Raw genomic sequence first — 21,089 nt, 5'->3', positions numbered from 1 at the left:
CCTCACTTCTGGTGAAAAGACCTTAAGCAGTTCTTTGTGCAATTCATTCGCAATGGAACGTTACAAACTGAACATTGCTATTTTGTGCGATGGGGCTCAATCTTTGTACTGCATTGAGCAGATCTTCTTGAAGTAGCTTGCACAGGTAAGTGTTTTTATTGATCCAATCTCTTTTATGGAGGAACGTAAGGCTTGAATTTGGGGAAAACTTTCAATTTTCTGGATGCCCGACCTCTCTCCCTTGCACAAATAACTTTCAACCAAACCAGTAACAATGCGACATCTAAAGTCTTTCAACATCATCTTGTTAGCATCTGGTATAGTGGACAACTTGAACAAGACAAAGGCATTGATCGTTGTAATGTCTATGAAGTGCCACAGTAATCGGTGCCACCACTTTCTGCTTTTTCTGTCAATCCCATAGAGACTTCAACATATCAGCTTTGTCGACACATCCCATAAACTTGTTGCACTCGATGACCACTTTGGTCATGTAACTAGGGTAATAGATCCATCTTTCTCCTTCCTACCAATCTGTGTCACTTCTCTTCCTTTATGAATCGTCAAAAGAAGTTGTACACATCATTTCTCCTTCCAGTATACACAAAAGATTCCATCTGAACTCACAGCGTAGTCCAAACCACCTTGTCTCAGCTCTTATTTGGCTTTGAGTTTGGAAAGACCATTATGGTTTGCCTGAAGTGCATCACAGCGGTAGAGCTTGTTGTTCTTCCTTTTTTCCATGAGGTTTACTGAACTGAAGAAATTGTCAAAATAAATTTGATATTTTTTGCCTTGCAATCCCGTGGTAATATTGATAACTACTTCTTTTCCAAGTCCAAACTTTCTAGTGTCAGATAACTTCCTGGTGTAGACATAAAAATCACACGCGAAGCCGTGCGTGTCTGCTCTGACCCAGATCTTGTAGCCTCGTTTTATGGGCTTCATAGGCATATAATGTTTGAAAGCAATGTGTCCTTTGAATTTGAGCATACTTTCGTCGACGGCCTGCTCTTTGGTAGGCTTTTAAATCTTTCAAAATCTTGAGCGTAGTTCTTCAATCAGAGGCCTGATCTTGTAGAGTTTGTCATAGTTGTCACTTCCTTTCTGAGGTAAGATCAAATTGTTATTGAGATGAACATGAGCAAGAAACCAGCTGAAATGGCTTATATTCATCAGTCCAGAGATGTAATTATCTCTGAGTTCATCATGACTTGACCAGAAATCTTAATAAGATGGTACTGTCTGACGCTCAGAAACATACATACTGCTAAAAAAAACTTTCATTTCATCTCGAGTAATTGGGGTGAACGAAACACCTTTCTGAGTAGCTTAGAAGTTTGTTTGAAATACTATGTGGTCTATTACATCAAGAATTTAGAATTAAAAAATAAAAATGAGCAAAATCATTTTAAGATTTTATATGATAGGATCATTTTTGGGGAATTTGATTATTTTTAATTTTTTTTTTGTGCGGCTTATTCGGTAAAAAACTAAAAAGCACCCAAAAAAAAAAAAAAAAAAAAAAAAAAAATTTAGCATATGCTGCAAGGTTGGCCTTGGGGATTAACCCCCGCTACTTTCCAATAAATCCTTATCGTGCTTAATTACGGAAAATGTGGTGCTAATAACTTGTAATCTACTACATAAAGAACAAATTGACAGAAAGAAAATACTGAAGATGCCACTATTACCAAGTATTTTAAACTTTCTTACTTTTTATTAAAAAACAGCATGTGGTCCAATCTAAATACTAGGTGTCCCCACACTAGGTATCAATTAGGCTGCCCATAAAATTTTGTCCGTCAGATAGCGTTGCTAGGCATATGCTAGACCAGTGGTTTATTATTTTTACCACATACGGATCATGGTAAAATTATTTAAAAAGGTGGTTTCAAGTTGGAACCACTTCGTCGGAAAGGGTTAATGGGTCAATTTGTAAAAAAAACCTTTCAAAATAAATAAACTATAAGCAAACCTTGGTATTCATCTTATCATTGATTAGATAATTTTTACATGCTTCCCAGTTGCCATTGCGCATGGCCTTGGCGGCAGCTACAACGTGTTCTCTCATTGATTCGGGCGGACCAATTACAGCTTGACGTTCTGACATTTTAAGTTGATGATGGAAACTTTTCGAAATCATACGCATTCTAGCATCACTTTCATGCGCTATATAAGAAAATAATTGAAAGTAGGAAAGACAAACCAAGCAATACAACGTGAATCCACTCAAGACCCGGTATCTTTTTTGATGAATATGTCATTAAAGAATTTAATATGTCAGCCATTATTAAGGGAATTCTTAGATTTATTGGGAGCTGGATCCGTCTCTTAACGCTAAAAGGGCATGAAATTATCTTGCAATCTGTTTTTAATGTAAACTCGATTTATTTGGCGAACAGACTTTAGCCAATATGCCTGAATAAATCCTCCAGCTTCGTACTAAAACCAACAACCAATGTTTGTAAAAAAAAAAAAAAAAAAAAAAAAAACCAGGGGAGGGGGAGGGAGGGGAACGAAAATCCAATTAAAAATTGTGAAAAAAAAAGCATATTGATCAGAAAAATAGATGTATTTGCGAACCAAATACTTTTTAAAATGAGTTAATTTTATCTTTGTAGCTCTCTATGCGGTTCAATCACAGGTCGTATTTACTTCATAGGAGGTAGGGAGGGCAGGGGGCGGGGGCTCAGCCATGATGAAACCGATAACAAACTTTTGGTACATCTATCCCCTTGAATCTCAGCCTAGGGGTCATTGCCAATCAGAAAAAAACTCATTGCCTGTTAACAAAATAACTTAAATATTATTTATTAGATTTTAATTAGAAGTTTTTTAAATGCATAAATAAAAATTAGAAAAATAGGCGTGTATCAACCTATAACTAATGAGAAAAAAAAAAAACAGTTAATTACAAAAGTAAACAAAAGTTTTGTTTTTAAGTCATTCAATTCTTCGAATAATAAAAAGAGGCTTTCCTTTTTTTCTTTTTCACGGTGGGAGGGGTTAAAAGGTTGGAAACGACGCTCTAACTCAAAGACCGTGTAATACACATTTAAATACCATAGGACAAATGAAGTCAAAGCATTTAGCTTACCTACGAAGCATAATTCGTCAGATATTTTCTATAAAACAACACTTTCAAACAGTTCATGGTAACAAAGTGTAATTAAGGAGCGACCCGGCTCAACAGTAACCAAAATTATAAAAAACGGAATTTTGATACCAATAGATATATCAAAAGAATTGGCTTATTATGCTGATTCCGAATATATAGGTTTCATTAAGTTTAGTTTGACCCATCAAAAGCTACGAGCCTGAGAAAATTTGTCTGATTTTCGAAAAAAAGGGAGAAAGACCCCCTAGAAGTCATAAAATTTTAATGAAAAATCACACCATCAGATCCACGCTCCTATCTGCAAAAATGTGGAATTTTGTAATTTTTGCCAGAAGAAAGATCACGGATGCGTGTTTAGTTGTTTTTTGTTATTTATTTTTTTTCCCCAGGTGATTGTATCAGCCCAGTGGGCCTAAAACGTCTGGAGAAAGCTCATTCTAACGGAAATGAAAAGTTTTGGTGCACTCTTAAATTGACGAAAAAAACTAGAGGGCAACTAGGCCCCCCTCCCACGTCACTTTTTTTCCCAAAATCGTCCGATCAAAATTTTGAGATAGCTATTTTGTTCAGCGTAGTTGAAATGCCCAATAGCTATGTCTTTGGAGATAACATGACCTCCCACAACCCCTGGGGAAAGGTCTTCAAATTATAAAATTTGTCCATTGTTTACGTATAGTATTTGTTATTGGGAAGGAAGTATGCATACATATTTATGGTGGGAGGGGAGGATGAATTTTCTGCTGAGGGGATAAAATATCTTGCTTTCTCTTTACCGATTCAATTTTATGTGTGGACATATTAAGGGTAATTGTCCGGGGTAAATTTTCGCCAGGATTGAATTGTCCAGAGGATATTTCCGCGGAGAGGCTGATTTGTCCGTGGAAGTAAAGCCGGATATCCTGGAATTTTTTTTTCAAACGATCAGAAATTAAATTCTCCCCCAAAACTGAGACAATCTATAACCTGAAATGAATCTCAATAGATCTTACCGGCCATATACGGGATTTCAATCAGCATAGCTGAAACTAGGTAAACACATTCCAGCAGCTCCAAGTTGATTTGCATGTGGAAGGGCACTTGTCTTTGTTTTTCAAGCTTCTCCTGTTCCTGAGTCCTATCCATCTGTCTTGTCATCAACAGACCTTGAGCAAGCAATTCTTTAGCACGCCCGCCAGACTGAATATCCAGTAAAGCATTGTGAGCATCTTTAATGCTTCCATAGCGGAAAGCACACATACCTAACTGTACCATTGTGCGATTGTACAAGATCTAAAATTAGAATGTTGTGTTTATCTAAAGCTGACCAAAACAACATACGGCCCATGGGCCTCACTAGCACAAGCACTTTGGCCCATGGTTGTTTAATTTTGAAAAAAAAGGCACTATATTCTTGAAAAAATTACAATAGCATTTTTTTTGCACTCAAGCTCATTAAATTAAATATAAATAAAGAAAAGTTGAATATTTATATCATTGAGGGAAAGAGAAAAACACGAGAACTGACATGTGAATTAATCTTTGTGTATAATTTAAACAGTTATAATTGTCGACGAAGTCTTGACACCTACAAAAAGCAAAGCACTTTGGCCCATCGTTGTTTTATTTTGAAAAAAAAGGCATGGTATTCTGGGAAAAATACCAATGGCATTTTTTTGCATTCAAGCTCACTAAATTAAATATAAATAAAGAAAATGTGAATATTTATATCATTGAGGGAGAGAGAAAAACACGAGAACACGAAGTCTTGACGAAGACAAAAAGCAAAGCGCATACAAAATGATTATCAAGATCTGATACAAAACAGAAAGTAACTAAAAAAAAACTATACAGCAGAAAATAAAAAAATAATTACTTTCTTTACTGATACCAAAACAAACATTCACTTCAAAGAGGGAGTAAGTCTACATGATACCCGAGCATGAAGGATTGGCAGCCAAAAAGTAGCATAATATCCATAGAATAGCCAAGGGTAGGCCAGATGGCAATTAATGGATATAAATGTAAAACAAAACCAAGACTATAACAATCCTTACACGAGATTACTATGCATGTTCTAGCCATTTGTGTCAAACTAGTCTAATATACTCGGGCATCGACATCTTGCAGTCCCTTTCTTATATTCAGTGATACATAGCCTAAAAAAGATATTGTGGACAGAGAAAGGAAGACTGGAAGCTTTGACATAAGAGTGGATATTCATATTAAAATCTAGTGAATGTCTTTGAGGCAACAGTCTTAATTTCTTAATTAATATTTAAATATCTTAATTATTATAAGAACTGCAAATATTATGTGTGACATTTTTTTTAGCTACCCGCGAATACTTCCTTCCTCTAACTTGGCCCTCATCTTTGTCTAACGTATTAGGCACATTTCAAGCAATATTGCGCTAAAAAAAAAAAAAAAAAAAAAAAAAAAAAAAAAAAACAAAACTATGGGGCAAAGTGATAATACGAGAATACAGAATTTAAACAAGAATGGAATTTTACTTTTTGGTAAAGATGTCTCTTTCAATAAATAATTCCTACAAACTAATAAGATTATTCTTTAAGGAGATAGGACATTTCAAACACTGTTTTTTCTTAATATTTTCTTTTGTGTTTGATATTGATATCAATTGATCTTCTCGGTCTTTTGTGATTGAATGCTTGATATTATTCTGTTATTTAAGTTTCTAAATAAATAAATAAAAATATATAATTAAAAAAAAGCGGCAAATTCATGGTAGATAGTGAAAACATGCCTTTGCGTCTAAACGAGACAAAAACTAGAAAGCAAAAACTATAGTTCATTTCGAGTTGGTCAGGTTAACGTTATTTGCCAAAAAACAGGTTATTGCCAACAAGTCTCGTTCCATTCATTCCTTTCTGCCTTTAACCGACCCAGTAAACAATTGATAAAATTCTTGAATTGTTCAAAAACAATTCGCAGCCAATCTAACCAATCGAACACAAATGGCTCAGCCAAGGCCTAAATAAAACAGAAAGGATCAACTAGCTTCCTATCTCGAACGACATTTATACAGCCTATTAGCCACAGCTTTAGTCCTAAACTGTTGCTAAGTAACCAATTTTACCTGAGTGGGTGGATCTGAATGCTGAATAGTTTCCTGAAGATGGGACATCAGCATTAAATTCCTAGCGGCAAACCACCGATTATGAAGGCTTAAATGATAAATTTGATAAAGAACTGCTCGCTGACGCAAGCGGTCTGTATTATCTTTTCCACAAATAAACTTGCAAAGTCGGTCCATTGTATTTAAACTCGTCGGGTCCTGAAAATTTTAGTCAATGTAATTAATAAAAAAGAAAAGAGTTCAACAATAAATATTCAACCTGACAAGATCAAGCATTTACAACCTTTTTCTGGGTTCGACAATAGCAGAAATATTAAACTATATATCGGACATATAAGGTAAATACTATTTTTTTTAAACTTCTGTTTGAGTTGATGCACTTTTTTATATTCTTTTCCACTTTTTTCCTTTTATGTTTTACGCCACTATTTATAAATTTGGATACATATGGGTAATACTTAAACATTATAATTACATTATTATTATTATAGTTACAAGTATGGATCTAAAACGTGGGTGCTTCGGAAGGCCAAGGAGGATTCGTTCTATGTTTTCTAGAGGAATTGTCGACCGAAAGTTTTGGATACCTATTAGACTGACCCTATATTAAACAACAAACTGCAAGAAAAATGTGGTTCTATTCCACTTTCTAAGGCTATAATACTGTATAAAAATATAATGCAGTATGATCATTCCCTATCTCAACCATTATACAAAGCCGGACCGAGATGAAACTGCTCCGGAGATCATTTAAACAATAATAAAAATAGGCGACATTCGATTTTTACAAGGGTAGACAAATCAGATTTCTCTTGAACGCGAAACTTGGCTTCACCTTTGTAACACTAAATTTTAAGGAATCTAATTTTAATTTAATTTATTCCAACATATATATGAAAATCGGTAATTACTAGTGTAATGTTATTATTAGATGTTTTTAGAAATTACAAGTAGGTTTCGAAGTCTCGAGTTGGTTTCAAAGGCATTTTGAGAAAGTTTCTGCGAAAATACGCGCGATGGCAGATTAAATGGGAGGAGCTGTTTGTACACGCCGAGGACGCAGTAGCCAAAAATCATTGAGCCGTCATCTTACTGTTATATTATTTATATACAGTGGGCTATAATGAGCAGATTGTCGTATATCGTTCTTACCAACGGAAAGCAGGCCGTATGGAATGAGGTGGGAAGAGGTCGTAAGACAAGAATTAGAGGAAGTTGAAAGTTTTTGCAAGGGGGTAAAGAGTGAAGCTTTAATAGATTGGGGCGGAAAAGGATTTTTACAACAAAAATGGAACTGATGCAGGCAATTTAACCAATCAAATTCACGATAGATTACATTGAGAGCAGGATTTTCATGGACCATGAATTATACTTGACAAGTCAGAAGAGAAGAGAAATTCGTAGCGCATAGGAAACTTGTTCTCTAACGAGCCACCTAAAGCTATCCACATCACCAATTTTTTTTAAACAAGAGCTGTTATTACAATGAAACGAGAATGATAAAACGATTTGCAGAAGATATATTGAAAGGATAATGTTTGAATATTCTATGTTAACTCTGTAAAGATTAAGAGTTCGTAAGTATGTATGTAATTTGTATATTACTACTCAAGGGTCACACACAATTATAAGCTAAAAAAAGACGATTAAAAAAACAAGCTTTATTTTTTCTAGTCAGTTTTGAATTTTATGATTGTCTACTTAATATAAGAAAAACGTGATCTCTGACGCAAAAATCACATAGTATCAAAAGCAGACAATTTATATAAAAAATATGTATGACAAATCATTTTTCACTAAAATATTTTTTTGATCCATTTAATATTTTTTTTTGTCAAATCATCCCAACAACTTTTTAATATAATGTAATAGAAGGAAAATCAAGAACTTTACCAAGAAGCGAATCTTGACCAGGAAAATAGGTTAGAGGCCTATCAGTACGACGTTGACATGCTGGAGAATCAGGGAGCCAATTATATAAAATGATATATTTGAGTTATAACAATTTATAAAATAAATCTAGTACGTTTTATTCTTTTGTGTAGAAATAGACTTTGGGAAGATAATAAAATCATAATACATAGGTAAGAGTTCGCAAGCTCACAGAAAAACAATTGGCACTGAAATTCACTTTCAGTGACAATTTCTGGCAGCGCCCTTACCACTAACCTATATTCGTATTCGCTTTGATAACGCACTTGCAATAGTTTAATTCTATATATAGGTGTTATAATAGAACAAGAAAGTAAAAAGAGCAAGATTCATTAAACGAAAATAGGAAAAGTAATAGGGTAAAATTCATTAACACCAGCAAAAAAAGGCAACTTTAATAGAGATTAAAGCAAAAATGGAAAAGGAAAAAAAAATCCTCAAATCTTAGGGAGCCAGGAGACCTGGCAGGCCGGTGTACTTGCCTGCTCCAAAAATGTTCTAATAAAAAAGAAAATTCCCACTGAAATTCGTATGCATACCATACCTCGATGTTTTGTAAGATGTAAAAAATGTTTAGTAAAAAATACCTTCAATATCTTAATGAATTCAGCATCTAGTCGTTCAACAACAGTTAGAATACAGCCCCTAATTCTGTAGGGTGAACTACCAAATTGTTCATTCTCTTCTGTGATTTGCTCAGTCAAAGTAATGTCGTCATGCTTATCCAGCATTTTGATCAGTTGATCTACTGTGACTAGTAGCCTAAAAATATTTCAGTATGTCATCATTTCATTAGTTTAAACCTCTTGAAAAAAAAACCTGGAAGATATTATTAAAAAAAATTAATTATTTTAATATTATATTCTTTTATAAACAATATTTTATTCAAGTATTATTGTATTGTATACAAGGGCACCAAGAGAATTCTTAATAGGAGGATAGGGGAGTGGGGGAGTTTTCAAGTTCGTGGAAGCTTTACAAAAGTGTTCATTGGCTGGAATAGGTAAACATTATCTTAAACATTACTAAATTTTACAATTTAGAGCACAATGAGGTTATTGGTCGTTTTTTTATCCTTGGAAAACCAACACCTTATATAGGGTGTACGTAGCTTAGGGGATCTCCTCTTTATGGCTATGTGGTATTAAAAAGAAGGAATAATATATGAGTCACATCACATACATATAATAAATAAAACGAGACATATTCAAATTATATTTCTTTGAGATGAACAATTTACACTGTAATTCTAGCTGCCATAATTGAGCCATTTAATAGACAAAACTATAATATTTTTACGCCAAAAACATTCCACTTATACTGGAATTTATATGGTAATAAAAAACGTCGTGACATATTTTGTTAATTTAATGGTGATTTTCGTTTTCTTCTTTATTCAGTGTTTGAGCATCTATACTTAAAACACACTTTAGTACATGAGGAATCCCTAAAGCTCGTGGCTATTTTTTCACCAGGCGATTGGAGCATTAATGTCCAAGCCATCAATGACATTTTTTCACTGTTGTAAGCTTTAAGGCCAATTTGATTTCAGAAGCAAAAAATCGTGCCTATCCTAAAATTACTTAATTTGATAGTCTATCAATAAATAAAACTGAGAGAGAGAGAGAGAGAGAGAGAGAGAGAGAAAGAGAGAGAGAGAGAGAGAGAGAGAGAGAGAGAGAGAGAGAGAGAGAGAGATCTAGAGAGAGAGAGAGAGAGAGAGAGAGAGAGAGAGAGAGAGAGAGAGAGAGAGAGAGAGGACTTAGTATCCTAGAGTTTTTCTATGGGGGCAACACTAAAGAAAGTCACATTTTTTTCTTTTATTAGGAAATTTGTCGTGTTTCAGTCTGCGTTTTAAGAATCTCATGTTTCCCTCCATAGCACCCCAAGAATTTAGCTAAATCACGGAGAGCCAAGGGTATATACCTAGTATAACTTTGTTTCTTAAAAACGGAATTTTCAAAACAGTTCATTTAATCGAAGACATTAAACATTACTCCATAATACGACTAGTAGAATAAAAAAATACTATAAATTAAAATGGATGAATCTAAGCTAAGTGTATAATAATGCAATCAATGCGCGTAATCGCCAATTTAATTTAAACTAACAATCAAATTATCACACTAAAAACAAGGGCAGGGCTGTTAGGGCCACAGGCCCACACTGCTTATTTGTCATATTCCGTCAAAGTGACTGAAGAGAAAGTAAATGAATCCCGTAAAGGAACAAACATTTCATTTATGTTTAGGAAAGATCATTTTAGAATAGACTTACTTGTCCCAATGTTCAACCTTCATTGCATCCGATACTTTGGTACTATAGTCAAAAATAGCAGCAACTAAAGAAAGACGAACTTTCACTGAAACACCTGGACCCAGATTATTAGCTTCAGCGATTTCCAATAGCTCTTGAAGCATGTCTACCTAAAAGAGAAAAAAGGGCTTTCTTTTTTTTTTCTCCAAGAGATTAAAAATTTTCCTAATGTTTGAACTGTTGAAATGAAACTGTTGTAACTTTAAAGTGTTATCTATAAGCAATTAAAATCTTGTGCTTAGGCCTCTAAAGATCAATAACCGATTTCTGCTTGTATGGGTACAACAGAAATAACATCTAAGAGCAATAGAAGAATCGATAGAGCGTCTCAAAAAGTCACTAGCACACATTGAAGTATAAGTTATTTTAAAAGATTCCCTTCTTCAACGAAACACAATGATAAGTTAACACCATTTTGGACCATTGTTTAACTTTCAATCTTTTGTGACAATAATTTCAGGGTAGTTTAAAAACTGGTGCCAATTCTTCAATGTTTTACTATTTTAAGATATAAAAAAATAATTAAAATCTGTCATAAAAAAACTATATATGTAATATGAACTTTCAACATTCGAAAAAGCAATATTTACTTATAAATTGTTGGTTTTCGACAACGTGGGCCTTTCGGCCAGAATTAAAATAAATCTTCCAAGACTCTGGATTAAAGAAAAATTAGGCAAGGAAAAAACGAAATCTTTAATTAGGGCAATTCTTACCATTTCCGCTTTGTTGGTTCCCTTTTTGCCTCTTGCAGAAACTATTTCATTCAGCTTCTTCAAGACACTTTCAACTGTAATCTCTGCGTTTTTATCGAACATTTTTGGCTTAGTCGGCATCGGGACACCACATTAAAAAATTTTAGAGTACAAAATCGACGCTAGATGAGACTTACTTATTAGCTCGCCAATTCATCGCCATCTCTGAGCACCCCCACAAATTGTTTCTAAAAGAAGTTAGGATACTCTACAAAATTGACGGGAGGGGAGGGGGGCTAAGGCTTGAAATATTTTCTTCTTCTAGGAAAGCATCAAATTTGTTTCGAATGTTGTTACACGCTTTGCGAGTATTATATATATTTGGTCTTCCAGAGGGGGTTTATTGCAACCCTCTAAGGCGCCATAGCCAGAAATCGTGAAATTTTAAAATTTTTCAAACAGTGTAGAGAAGAAAGTTTATCTTTGATCATTAAAGAAAAATTGATTTCTGAAATTCTATACGCAACTGGTAATATGAATTTAAGAGTAAGGTTATTTTACAATCGACGATGGCGAGGATATACAGGACTCATTGAAGGATTCAATGTGCCTGGTTGGCAAAGTGACTAGTCTACTAATCCCAGGAACGGCCTTATAGGTCAAGAAAAACTAGAACAAATACTAACCAACAAATACATTGCGAACATCCAGGTAATTATGTCATCAACGTCTATCAAAAATAAGTTTGTTTCAAAGCGTAATATTAAGAAAACGATACCACCGGCGCATTTGTATAAGAGATCTCGGGCTAAATTCCAGAGTTGGAAAACCAGTAGAATTTTGAAGCCAAATATATACTTGGTGTCCTAGGCACCATATTTGCCTAGGCCACCGTGAAGTGGTGCAGCAGCTATTTCCGATACTATTTCACACAGAGAAAAAACTTTGAAGTTTCATTTCCAAGGCGGCTGGACAGTTCCAAAAATAAGTTTTCTGTATGAGACAATAAAAGTACAGATGCACTAAAGACTGCTTTTCATGGATCTCAGTATCCATAAAATACGTTTTTCGATTACCCAAAGACACCAGTGATGATGTCTGCAACACGGGTGGTTTACGGATGAAAAGACACACCCTATCCAAGAAACGAAAATAGAAGAATAAAAAACAACAACAACAAATAAAACTCTATATTACACATAAAACGAATAAAATAAATATTACTCTTGCTTCTAGCACAAAAAGCAATCTGATCGACAAGACCCCCTAGCTGCTAATCCCTACGACACTTAATTGAGATCCAATAAGCCCTTCTGATGGATAGCGGTTAGGTACAGAACAGACAACCGAAACCATAACTATGGCTCTCGGTAAAACTTGAAGGAAACACAGTTGTCCGCCTAGGAATAAAACTAATGATACGAAATTTTAACCGTCCCCGTCCCCTGACAGAGAATTTAGATCAGCTTTCCCAGAATTATTTACTGGAAATTTGGAAGGCATACAGATTTCCCAAAATCATGATTTCAACTTTGGAGCTAAGCAGACGTGCTTATTTCTTTCTACTCATGTACTTCAACAAAACACTTCTTTAAGTAGAAATTTCTAGAGATTTAAGTGGAATAGGCCCGCTAGACCAGTCAAAAAATTAAAACTTGGAAAAAATTCCATAACTACAAAATTTAACGTGTTTTATGTCACATTATAAAGGCAATAGGATTGCCTTTTGCTTGGCAATCCTATTTTCAACTCCACAATAAGATTGCCCAAATTATTGGGAGATTCTATTTGTGAAAATTGCCACTGTATCTGGATTTAAATGATAGCACAAGTCCACTGTTAAACCAAAATACCATTTAATGACACTCGGATTGTCAAAAAAATTAGCTTTTCAGGCTGATTATAAATATGCAAGATTCATCAGGTCTAATGTTACCCATCAAAAGTTATGAGCCTGAAAAAGTAGTTCCCCACCGGCGAACGATCAAACGTGGGCGCAGGGCTCACAGCTACTATTGTATATTGCCCCACAGCTACATTGGTCGGGGGGGAGTGGGGGATTTCCGCTGATAGAATTGCCCGTGGTGAGAGAAGGGCCTGGGGTGAGCTTTCAAGGAGAAATTTTACACGGGAGAATTTTTTGGAATCCCTATACGAAATTCGTTTTATTTGTCTTACTTTCTCTTTGGCAACTTAATTTTACATGTGGAGATTTTTGGGAGAACTGCCTAGGGGAAATTTTCAGTGGGGTTGGAATTTTCTTGGGATTTTTCCGTAGAGGGGGATTTTCAACGGAAGAAATTCTTCATGGCGAAGTACCACCAGGAGAAATTCTCCATGAGGAATTTTTCCGCGGGAGGAACTTTCCATTTGGGGGGGGGGGGAATTTTCCATATAGGGGGGACTTCCGGTATGAATATAGAAACGGTCTGAGATTAAACGAAAACGAATTTTTTTTCTAATGACAGTAGGCTTAGGAGAATTTTTCTGACGGAATGGTTTACAAGAATTTTTTTCGAGGGGGAGCGGAGGGGGGGGGGCGGCATTCCCAACGATGATAGAATTATCGAGGGGGAGAAACTAAATAAAAAGAAACGAGTTTTTCAACTGAAAGTAAGGAGCAACATTAAAACTTAAAACGAACAGAAATTATTCCGTATATTAGTTGGGCTGGCTCTTCCCCAATACTCCGTTCTTTACGCTAAAATTAGAACTTTTTTTCCAATTCTTAAAGAAAGAGTTCTGAAACACAAGGACCGTTGATTAGAAGAGAGGGGTATGTGAAGATGGGAGCATTGAGGAAGAAGCAGCCTCCCTCATATATGGAGTAATTTCTGTTCGTTTTAAGTTTTAATGTTAATCCTTCCTTTGAGTTGAAAAAACTCGTTTTTTTTAAATTTAATCTCTAGATAACTCGACAACCAGAATTAAGAATCCTAACGGTCAAGTGGTAAGGCTTGACTTAAACAGAAAGCATCGAATCTATTGTTATGACATTGCATTTCACCACTACAAGGGTTCCCTCTGTAGCTAATCCTAACTTTCTAATAGAGGGGCGGCTTCAAAATTTTATCGGGATATTCAGAATTTTACAGAGTTTTCCAAAAATTTACAGCAAGTTCTCTCGTAGGTTTCCTGAGAAATAATCCATAAAAATTTCAGAAGTAAACAAGGTCAGGTGTCTTTGACAAAAATTGAAGTGGATCGACCACATTAGACCATTGAAAATTAGCCAGATTCTATTTTCCTCCTACTCTTCTTGGAGGGGGGGGGGAGGGCTCCCCAATAGGATGACCCTCAGAGTAATTAAATAAGTAAAACATATTTCATATCAACAGCATACGTCGCACAACTTCCCAGTCACCTTGCCCTTCAAGCTCTTCATGTGCTTCCTCTTGTTGCTTCAGTTTCTTTTTCTCCTTTTCTTTGTCTTTCTTTTCCTTTTTCTCACGCTTTTTTCTTTCTTCTTCCTCTTGCGTAGTTTTCTAGAAATAATGAATAATGAATCAATATTTATAATTATTGTAACAAAATAACGTTAGGCCAGTGGCTTGTCGCCACAAAATTAAACGAACGCCAACGTCATTTATTAACGAAGGATTTATCATACTAAATGAAATTATGATCGTTCTGTTTTGTTATTGATCGAATTCGAGTAAAAATGAACCATATTTGTACATCAGCTTTTTTTCTAAAATGTTCCAATTAGAAGACAAAGAATTCGAAACTTATAGGTGGGGTTTTAAGACAAAAACTTCTAGAAATACTTCATTTTACAAAGAGTTCAGATGCCTGATCCTTGCTGACTTGAGGATTTTCTAACATAACATACTTAATCTTTCTCTTATAATTCAAATATGTAAACTGTTAGGGGCAACTGTTTGAAATCTCTTAGTTGCCTCCAGTCCCCTATAAAAGGGATTAAGGGACAACGAAAAATCATGTAGTCCATTTCTTTCCCACCGCAAGATAGGGTGAAAGATGAAAGGTGGCTATCACTCATCAAACCTTTTGTTATTGAATACTATTTTGTTCAAGTTTTATCACTCAGACTGCCATCCTAATATAAAAGTTTGTTCCTAGTTGCGAGTAGGTATTTTTTCAAAGAGAAATTTTGTAAGTTTTCAGAATATCTGGAAGACGCTACTAATACGTTACGGTTTTATTGCTGATTATCAGGTTCATTGCACAGACACAATGGTATCAGCTTTGGAAACAAGACTCGAAAGACATCGTTGCACTTTGTGAAAAATCGTAAAACGCCAGTAACCTGCGGGATCACCTTGGAGCTTCTAAAATTCACAGGACCGACGATGCTACTATGGCTCCACGTGTTCTTCTCCCTCGTTTAGACAATCGAGCTGATTCCACAAGAATGAAAGGAAGGGATAATACTCCCTCTACGGATGCGCAAAGGCTGCCGAAGTGATTACTCCAACTACAGAGGAATCCCCCTCTTTTCGAAACCCGGCAAATTGTTTGCCATGACGTTGATCGACAGAAATGCCCAGTTCATCCGTAAGCACTGCCGGGTTCAGCGAACACGTGTCATGCGCAACAGACCTACTACCAAGCAGAGTCACTGTACGCCAGGTCATTGAGAAAACTCGTGAGTTCCTGCACACAGCATACATCGCCTTTGTTGACTTTATGCAGCCTTCGACTCGGTCAACCGTGAGTCTCTGTGGCTGACTCTAGACCCAATAGGTCTCCCGGACAAATTCTGGCGCCTGTTTAAGGCGCCTAACACTGGTACGAAAAGCCCCTTTCAGACCAATGGTCGTCGAAGCTCACTAATAAATTTAAATACCGATGTAGAGCAAGGCTGTGTTGCTGCTCCTGAACTGTTCAACGCAGTGATTGATTAGATTATGGATCGAACCACGAGCCAACCTTCCTGCTACCTGTCGGGTCAACCTGTCGGTTGATCGTACAGGTAGCACGGCCAACTAAGCAGCTTTCAACATATCAGGACACACTGTTGAAGCCATCAAGTCATTACCTACCTCTGATCTGTCATCGAGGAAGACGGCTCAGTCAAAACTGAAGTTCAGTAATGCATCGATAAAGCTACATCAGTTATGGCACAAATATGTTGTTCGGTAAGGTCAAAGCCTAACATCAACTGAAAATGAAAAACAAAAATGCGGATCTACAACACCACCGCAACTCAAGTTCTTCTCTACAGTGCTGAGACCAGGTCGGCTGCCATTTCTGTTCGTGATGCCATCGACACAGTTCCTGAGACGTATTGAAGAAATCAGGTGGTACGACTTCGTTCCGATCACCCGACTGCTGGCACTAATAGATCAGATCCCCCAACTCTCGTCAGCTCGCAGCACAAACTCTTTGGTGGTGCGGTCACTTGTTCCGCATGCCAACAGAAACACCCACCAGCACAGTATTATGCTGTGATCCCACCCCGCATGGCTGGAAGCGCTCCCACGGAAGGCCTCAACGGTGTCAACGAGTGTCAGCCACAACGGGTAAGATTGGGAGGGGTGTTGGAAAGAATCTACAAATCAAAGCACAGAAGTTCGGATACAGTAAGCTATTCTATTCAAAAACACATTGTTATAGCATTGATTTTTTTTATAAATTTGTAAAAAAAATTTAAATTTTGTATCTTTAGAAGTTCGTCTATTTGCTTAATGTACCATAAAAGCCTTGGTTATGAAGTGAAAAATAAATCCATATCTATTTATACCAGATCATTCATTACTTTTTTTTACGAACGTCAGGAAAATGACGTTCCCATGGGCAACACTGTTTTGAATAAGAGTATTTACAAAAAAAAAAAAAAAAAAAAAATATTTAAAGCCCAATTTTAGTATTTTTAATGGCAATAGAGCAGATCCGAAACTTTCAATTCCGTATAGGTAAAATAAAATGTTAAAATAAGAAAATTTTATGGTTAATAGGGTTATTATTAACATACATCACCGGTATTGTTGGCACCAAGAATGTTGGCTTCAAATTTGCCAACATTTGTAGTTACTTTATGTTATGAACTTAAAAGTGACTGAATTACCTATAAAAATTTCTCTCTTATATTTATATATTTAGTTTCGTCTTCCGAGTCTGACTCTGGGGGCCAATAATCACTTTCAGAATCTTCATCTTCCAATTTAGCAGGTTTGACTTTGGCTTTGGGCTCCTTTACTGCAGCTACTTCTATTTCTTCATCTTCGGATTCAGACTCAGTTTCAGCTGAAAGATTCTGAGGTTAGTACTTGAGTGGATCAAATCTAAAAACATTTTTTTTATAAAATAAATATTTTTATAAGTATTTCTTAATAAATAATGTACCACTAATAAAAGTTTTCTGATATTTACGTATAATTAATGAGTTGGTCGACTGCACTAAAAACCTACTTTTATAATGAAAAATACAGCACTGATTGAATAAAGAGGCTTTTGAAGTTCTTCAACTAAAATTTAACACCTTAAATCAGGTTGAAATTTTTTCAAACCAAGCAAATGATTGGAATCAATATTTTCCTTATATCGATATTACCCTGATATATTGATATTACCCTGAAAGAACTGATATTTTCCTAGTACTTCACTAATTTTTGCAGTACCTCAGCTTCTGCATTTTCAGAATTTATTTTAAGACAGAATTCTTTCTAACATAAAAAATGAGCTGGAACCTCCAAAGGATCAATAAGAAAGCAACAGGAAGTTGTAACTTCGGGTTCAGTCAGGCTGGATCACTGGTTTAATAGTAAAGCCTAAACATAAGTATTTAATTGTATATTATACCGTATTGCAGACAATCCAAGATAACTTTTTAAAAATAACTAAATAAGGAGCGTTTTTGAATATCAGAACTACCATGTCATCACAGTCTATAGAGCGCTCTGTTTCATGTATAGCTGTGACAATATTTAGATGATGATCCATATGGTTCTAATGTCTTTCCAATGACAGATTCTAGAGTAAAAACATTCCAATTACCAAGTTTAGAGTTCGTGAGCAACTGTCGATAAATTCAAAACGAGAAGATCAGTAGGTAGCCTTCAAGGCTGAGAAGCTTCAAAGGAGATTAGAGGCAACGCTATAGCATTGCCTATAGTAAAGAAAAAAGGCTTCAATGTCTTTTTTTCCCCCGAGGCACTCCCTCGCCAGTCTGCGGTTTAAATTAAGTTTTCCAATGTACCCATTTTAAAAATTTAATGTTTTTACGGAAATGGTTATTGAATACACTTTTGGACCCCCCTGCCTTCCCCCCCCCACGCCATCGTCCTCCACATACCTTCGATACAAAGTTGTTGATAGCCACTTTGTTTCAAAATACTTCAAAGGTCAAATAACTAGTACTCCAGGGTTGAAATCCCCTCCAGTCTCTGGGGCTAGGACTATAATTTATGCAAGTTGCTCATTGTTAATATATAAGGACTTTTATTGGAAAAGAGGGCATGTTTAATCCCGGGTTTCCAAAAAGGCTCAGGGTATCCAGATGAAACCTTAAGGATACGTTGAGAGGGATGCCGAACACAATCAAAACACACTATGTGGCGGCTGGTTGTTAAAAGCGATTATCACTAATATTTAAAGGAACGCTTAGGGTATTAAGTTGAAACTTTCAAGACATTTTGATGAAATTTTGAAGAGTGATTTCAGGGCAGCCACGACCACCTATTCTAACCCTCTTTAACTTTCCTCTCTGCTCAACACTGATCGAAATTTTGAAACTGTCATTTTGTTCAAACTAGTAAAAAGCTATAATGGCTAAACTTCAAGGAATACTATGCCCCCCTTCCCTGGCCCGGGGCAACGATTGTAAATTAGGCACTTTACTCATTGTTTTCATGCAGAATTCATCATTAGGAAAAGGGAAGTATTTGTTTTATTTTACATAGTCTTTTAAATAAAAAAATCATATCTTTTAGTTTTTTTTTCTATGGGAATCTATAGTTTTGGTTTATATTTTTTTTTTTTAGAATAATTTTTAAAAAATTTTAATAATTGCAAAAATAAAATTTTTTAATTTAATTTTAAAAAAACTAAATTTTAACTAAAAAAACAACAACAACAATATAATCCTCAAAAAATTATGTCTATGCTCTTTGACAACCTGGATGCTCTTTTGACTTATTTAAATTGATAGAGCAGAAGTAGTAACAGTAGTAGCCCTGAAAGTTTCAAATTAATACCCCAGTCGTTCGAGCTATAATTACGAATTTTATTATTTGGAACAAAACAACCCATACTTTTTACTTATTTTTAAATAAAAAATTATAATAAAAGTATATTGGGCCAATTTCATAATTGTGGGGCGTTGACTAACCCAATATCCCTAGAGACATAGCTACTGGACTGTTCTACTATGCTTAACAAAAGGGATATCTCAAAGTTTTGATTGAATTTGCATGGAAGGAGGGCTGCTTGCCCTCCACTCTCTTTTTTACTCTTAAAAAGAGTACTAGAGCGATTAATCTTGAATCAAAATGGCTCCTTGAAAAGTTTCAATGATATTTCTAGCTCGTATAGAACGGCACTGCCTATGATCTTGTTTACATGCCCCTTTGAAAACCTGCATGTATATTGTTTTTTCATTTAAATGAAACTACCCTTAAAAGTTTCACCTTAATACCCTTAGCGTCATTAGTTGCAGTAACTGTAATGGTAGTATTAATAGTATACGTATGCATTGCCTTTTGGTGATTTGAACATTATTTTCATCAAGTCCTGGAAATTTCAACTTAATACGACCAGCCATTGCTATGAAATTGCTGATATATCCTTTTGATAACCAGTATATTTATATACTTTTGTGATTTTCATATTAATGCTCATAGCCTTACAAGTAGTTGCAATAGAGGTAGTAGTTGAAGTAGCAGCAGCAGCAGCGGTAGTAGTATTAGTAGTAGCATGCACACATTGCCTTTTGGTCAATTGATCTTCCCCTTTAAGCATTTTCTGAAGTTCCAAATTATTACTCAAATCTATTTTTGAGATATGATCTTTTGACAATCTGCATAGACATAGTGTCTTTTGATTTAGTTCAAATTTCCCCTCAATATTTGAACTGTAGAACTGTTGTTGTTGTAGTTGCAGTAGTAGTAGTGGTGGTGTTTGTAGTAGTACCGTAAAAATATTACGTTTTTGGTCCACTGATCATCTCCCTTATCATTTCCTGAGAGTTCCAAAACAATACACTCAGTCATTCCTGAGTTACGCCCCTTACGCAGCCCGTATACAAATCAAGTGTTTTGATTTAGTTCAACACTCCCCTCAACGTTCTCTGAATGGCTCGCCTGAATGCCCTTTATGTTTTTTGAAAAGTAAAGGTTAAACATTATTACATTTCTCAATAACATATACTATATTTAAACAATGAATAAACTTCCTAACTTACCGCCCTTGTTCTGGGGACGTTGCCGTGGCTGCCGTCCCCAACGGACGTATTACCGGAACTGTCACCCAAACGTACCACCGACTACGCTCAAAAATTGCAAAGTGAGGTTAGTGGGGGGGGGGGGCTTAGGTACCTCAATAAAAAATTTAATATTAAAATTAAAAATAAAAATTCCAAAGTAAACTAAAATTATATTGTGCCAAATTTAAAACGAAAACCCAGTATAAACAAAACTTACATTTTAAAACGGGCAACTCCTGTGACTTATAGCCAGTGCCCTGAGGGCCGTGGGGGGGGATATCATCCCCAAAGACAGCGTTACTGGATCTTTCAAATGTGCTTAACAGAATGGCTATCTCAAAATTTTGATTGGATACGGGTGCGGATCTGATGGGCGAGAAGCTGTTTTGCCATCCCAATTTCTTTTAATTATTAAAAAAGGCACTGGAACTTTCAATTTCTAATCAAGTGAGCCCCTTCGAAGTTTATGTGACCACCTTTTCCATAAAAACCTTATATACCCATGGGAACCACAATATACCGATGGCCCGGAGGGAGCTGGGGGGGTGTCACATAAACGACCTA

At 35.6% G+C, this 21,089-nt stretch overlaps 1 protein-coding gene across 1 annotated transcript in view; it reads right to left on the bottom strand.

Moving 5' to 3' along the window:
* Window positions 1-21,089, bottom strand: part of LOC148947665 (eukaryotic translation initiation factor 3 subunit C-like) — a 63,056-nt gene that overhangs the window by 7,277 nt on the left and 34,690 nt on the right. Inside the window, exons 5-12 of the mRNA XM_089095974.1 lie at window positions 17,205-17,350; window positions 14,484-14,625; window positions 11,162-11,292; window positions 10,407-10,555; window positions 8,717-8,891; window positions 6,198-6,395; window positions 4,111-4,390; window positions 1,979-2,172 (exon numbers count right to left, since the gene is read on the bottom strand). Coding sequence (XP_088952100.1) covers window positions 1,979-2,172; window positions 4,111-4,390; window positions 6,198-6,395; window positions 8,717-8,891; window positions 10,407-10,555; window positions 11,162-11,292; window positions 14,484-14,625; window positions 17,205-17,350 — 1,415 coding nt within the window. The remainder of the gene's footprint in view (window positions 1-1,978; window positions 2,173-4,110; window positions 4,391-6,197; window positions 6,396-8,716; window positions 8,892-10,406; window positions 10,556-11,161; window positions 11,293-14,483; window positions 14,626-17,204; window positions 17,351-21,089) is intronic.

Source organism: Artemia sp. Qi Xiang Cuo, chromosome 10 (genome assembly GCF_049724085.1).
Source record: "Artemia sp. Qi Xiang Cuo chromosome 10, ASM4972408v1, whole genome shotgun sequence".
Classification (NCBI taxonomy): Eukaryota; Metazoa; Arthropoda; class Branchiopoda; order Anostraca; family Artemiidae; genus Artemia; species Artemia sp. Qi Xiang Cuo.
This window is presented reverse-complemented; position numbering and strand designations above follow the sequence as displayed.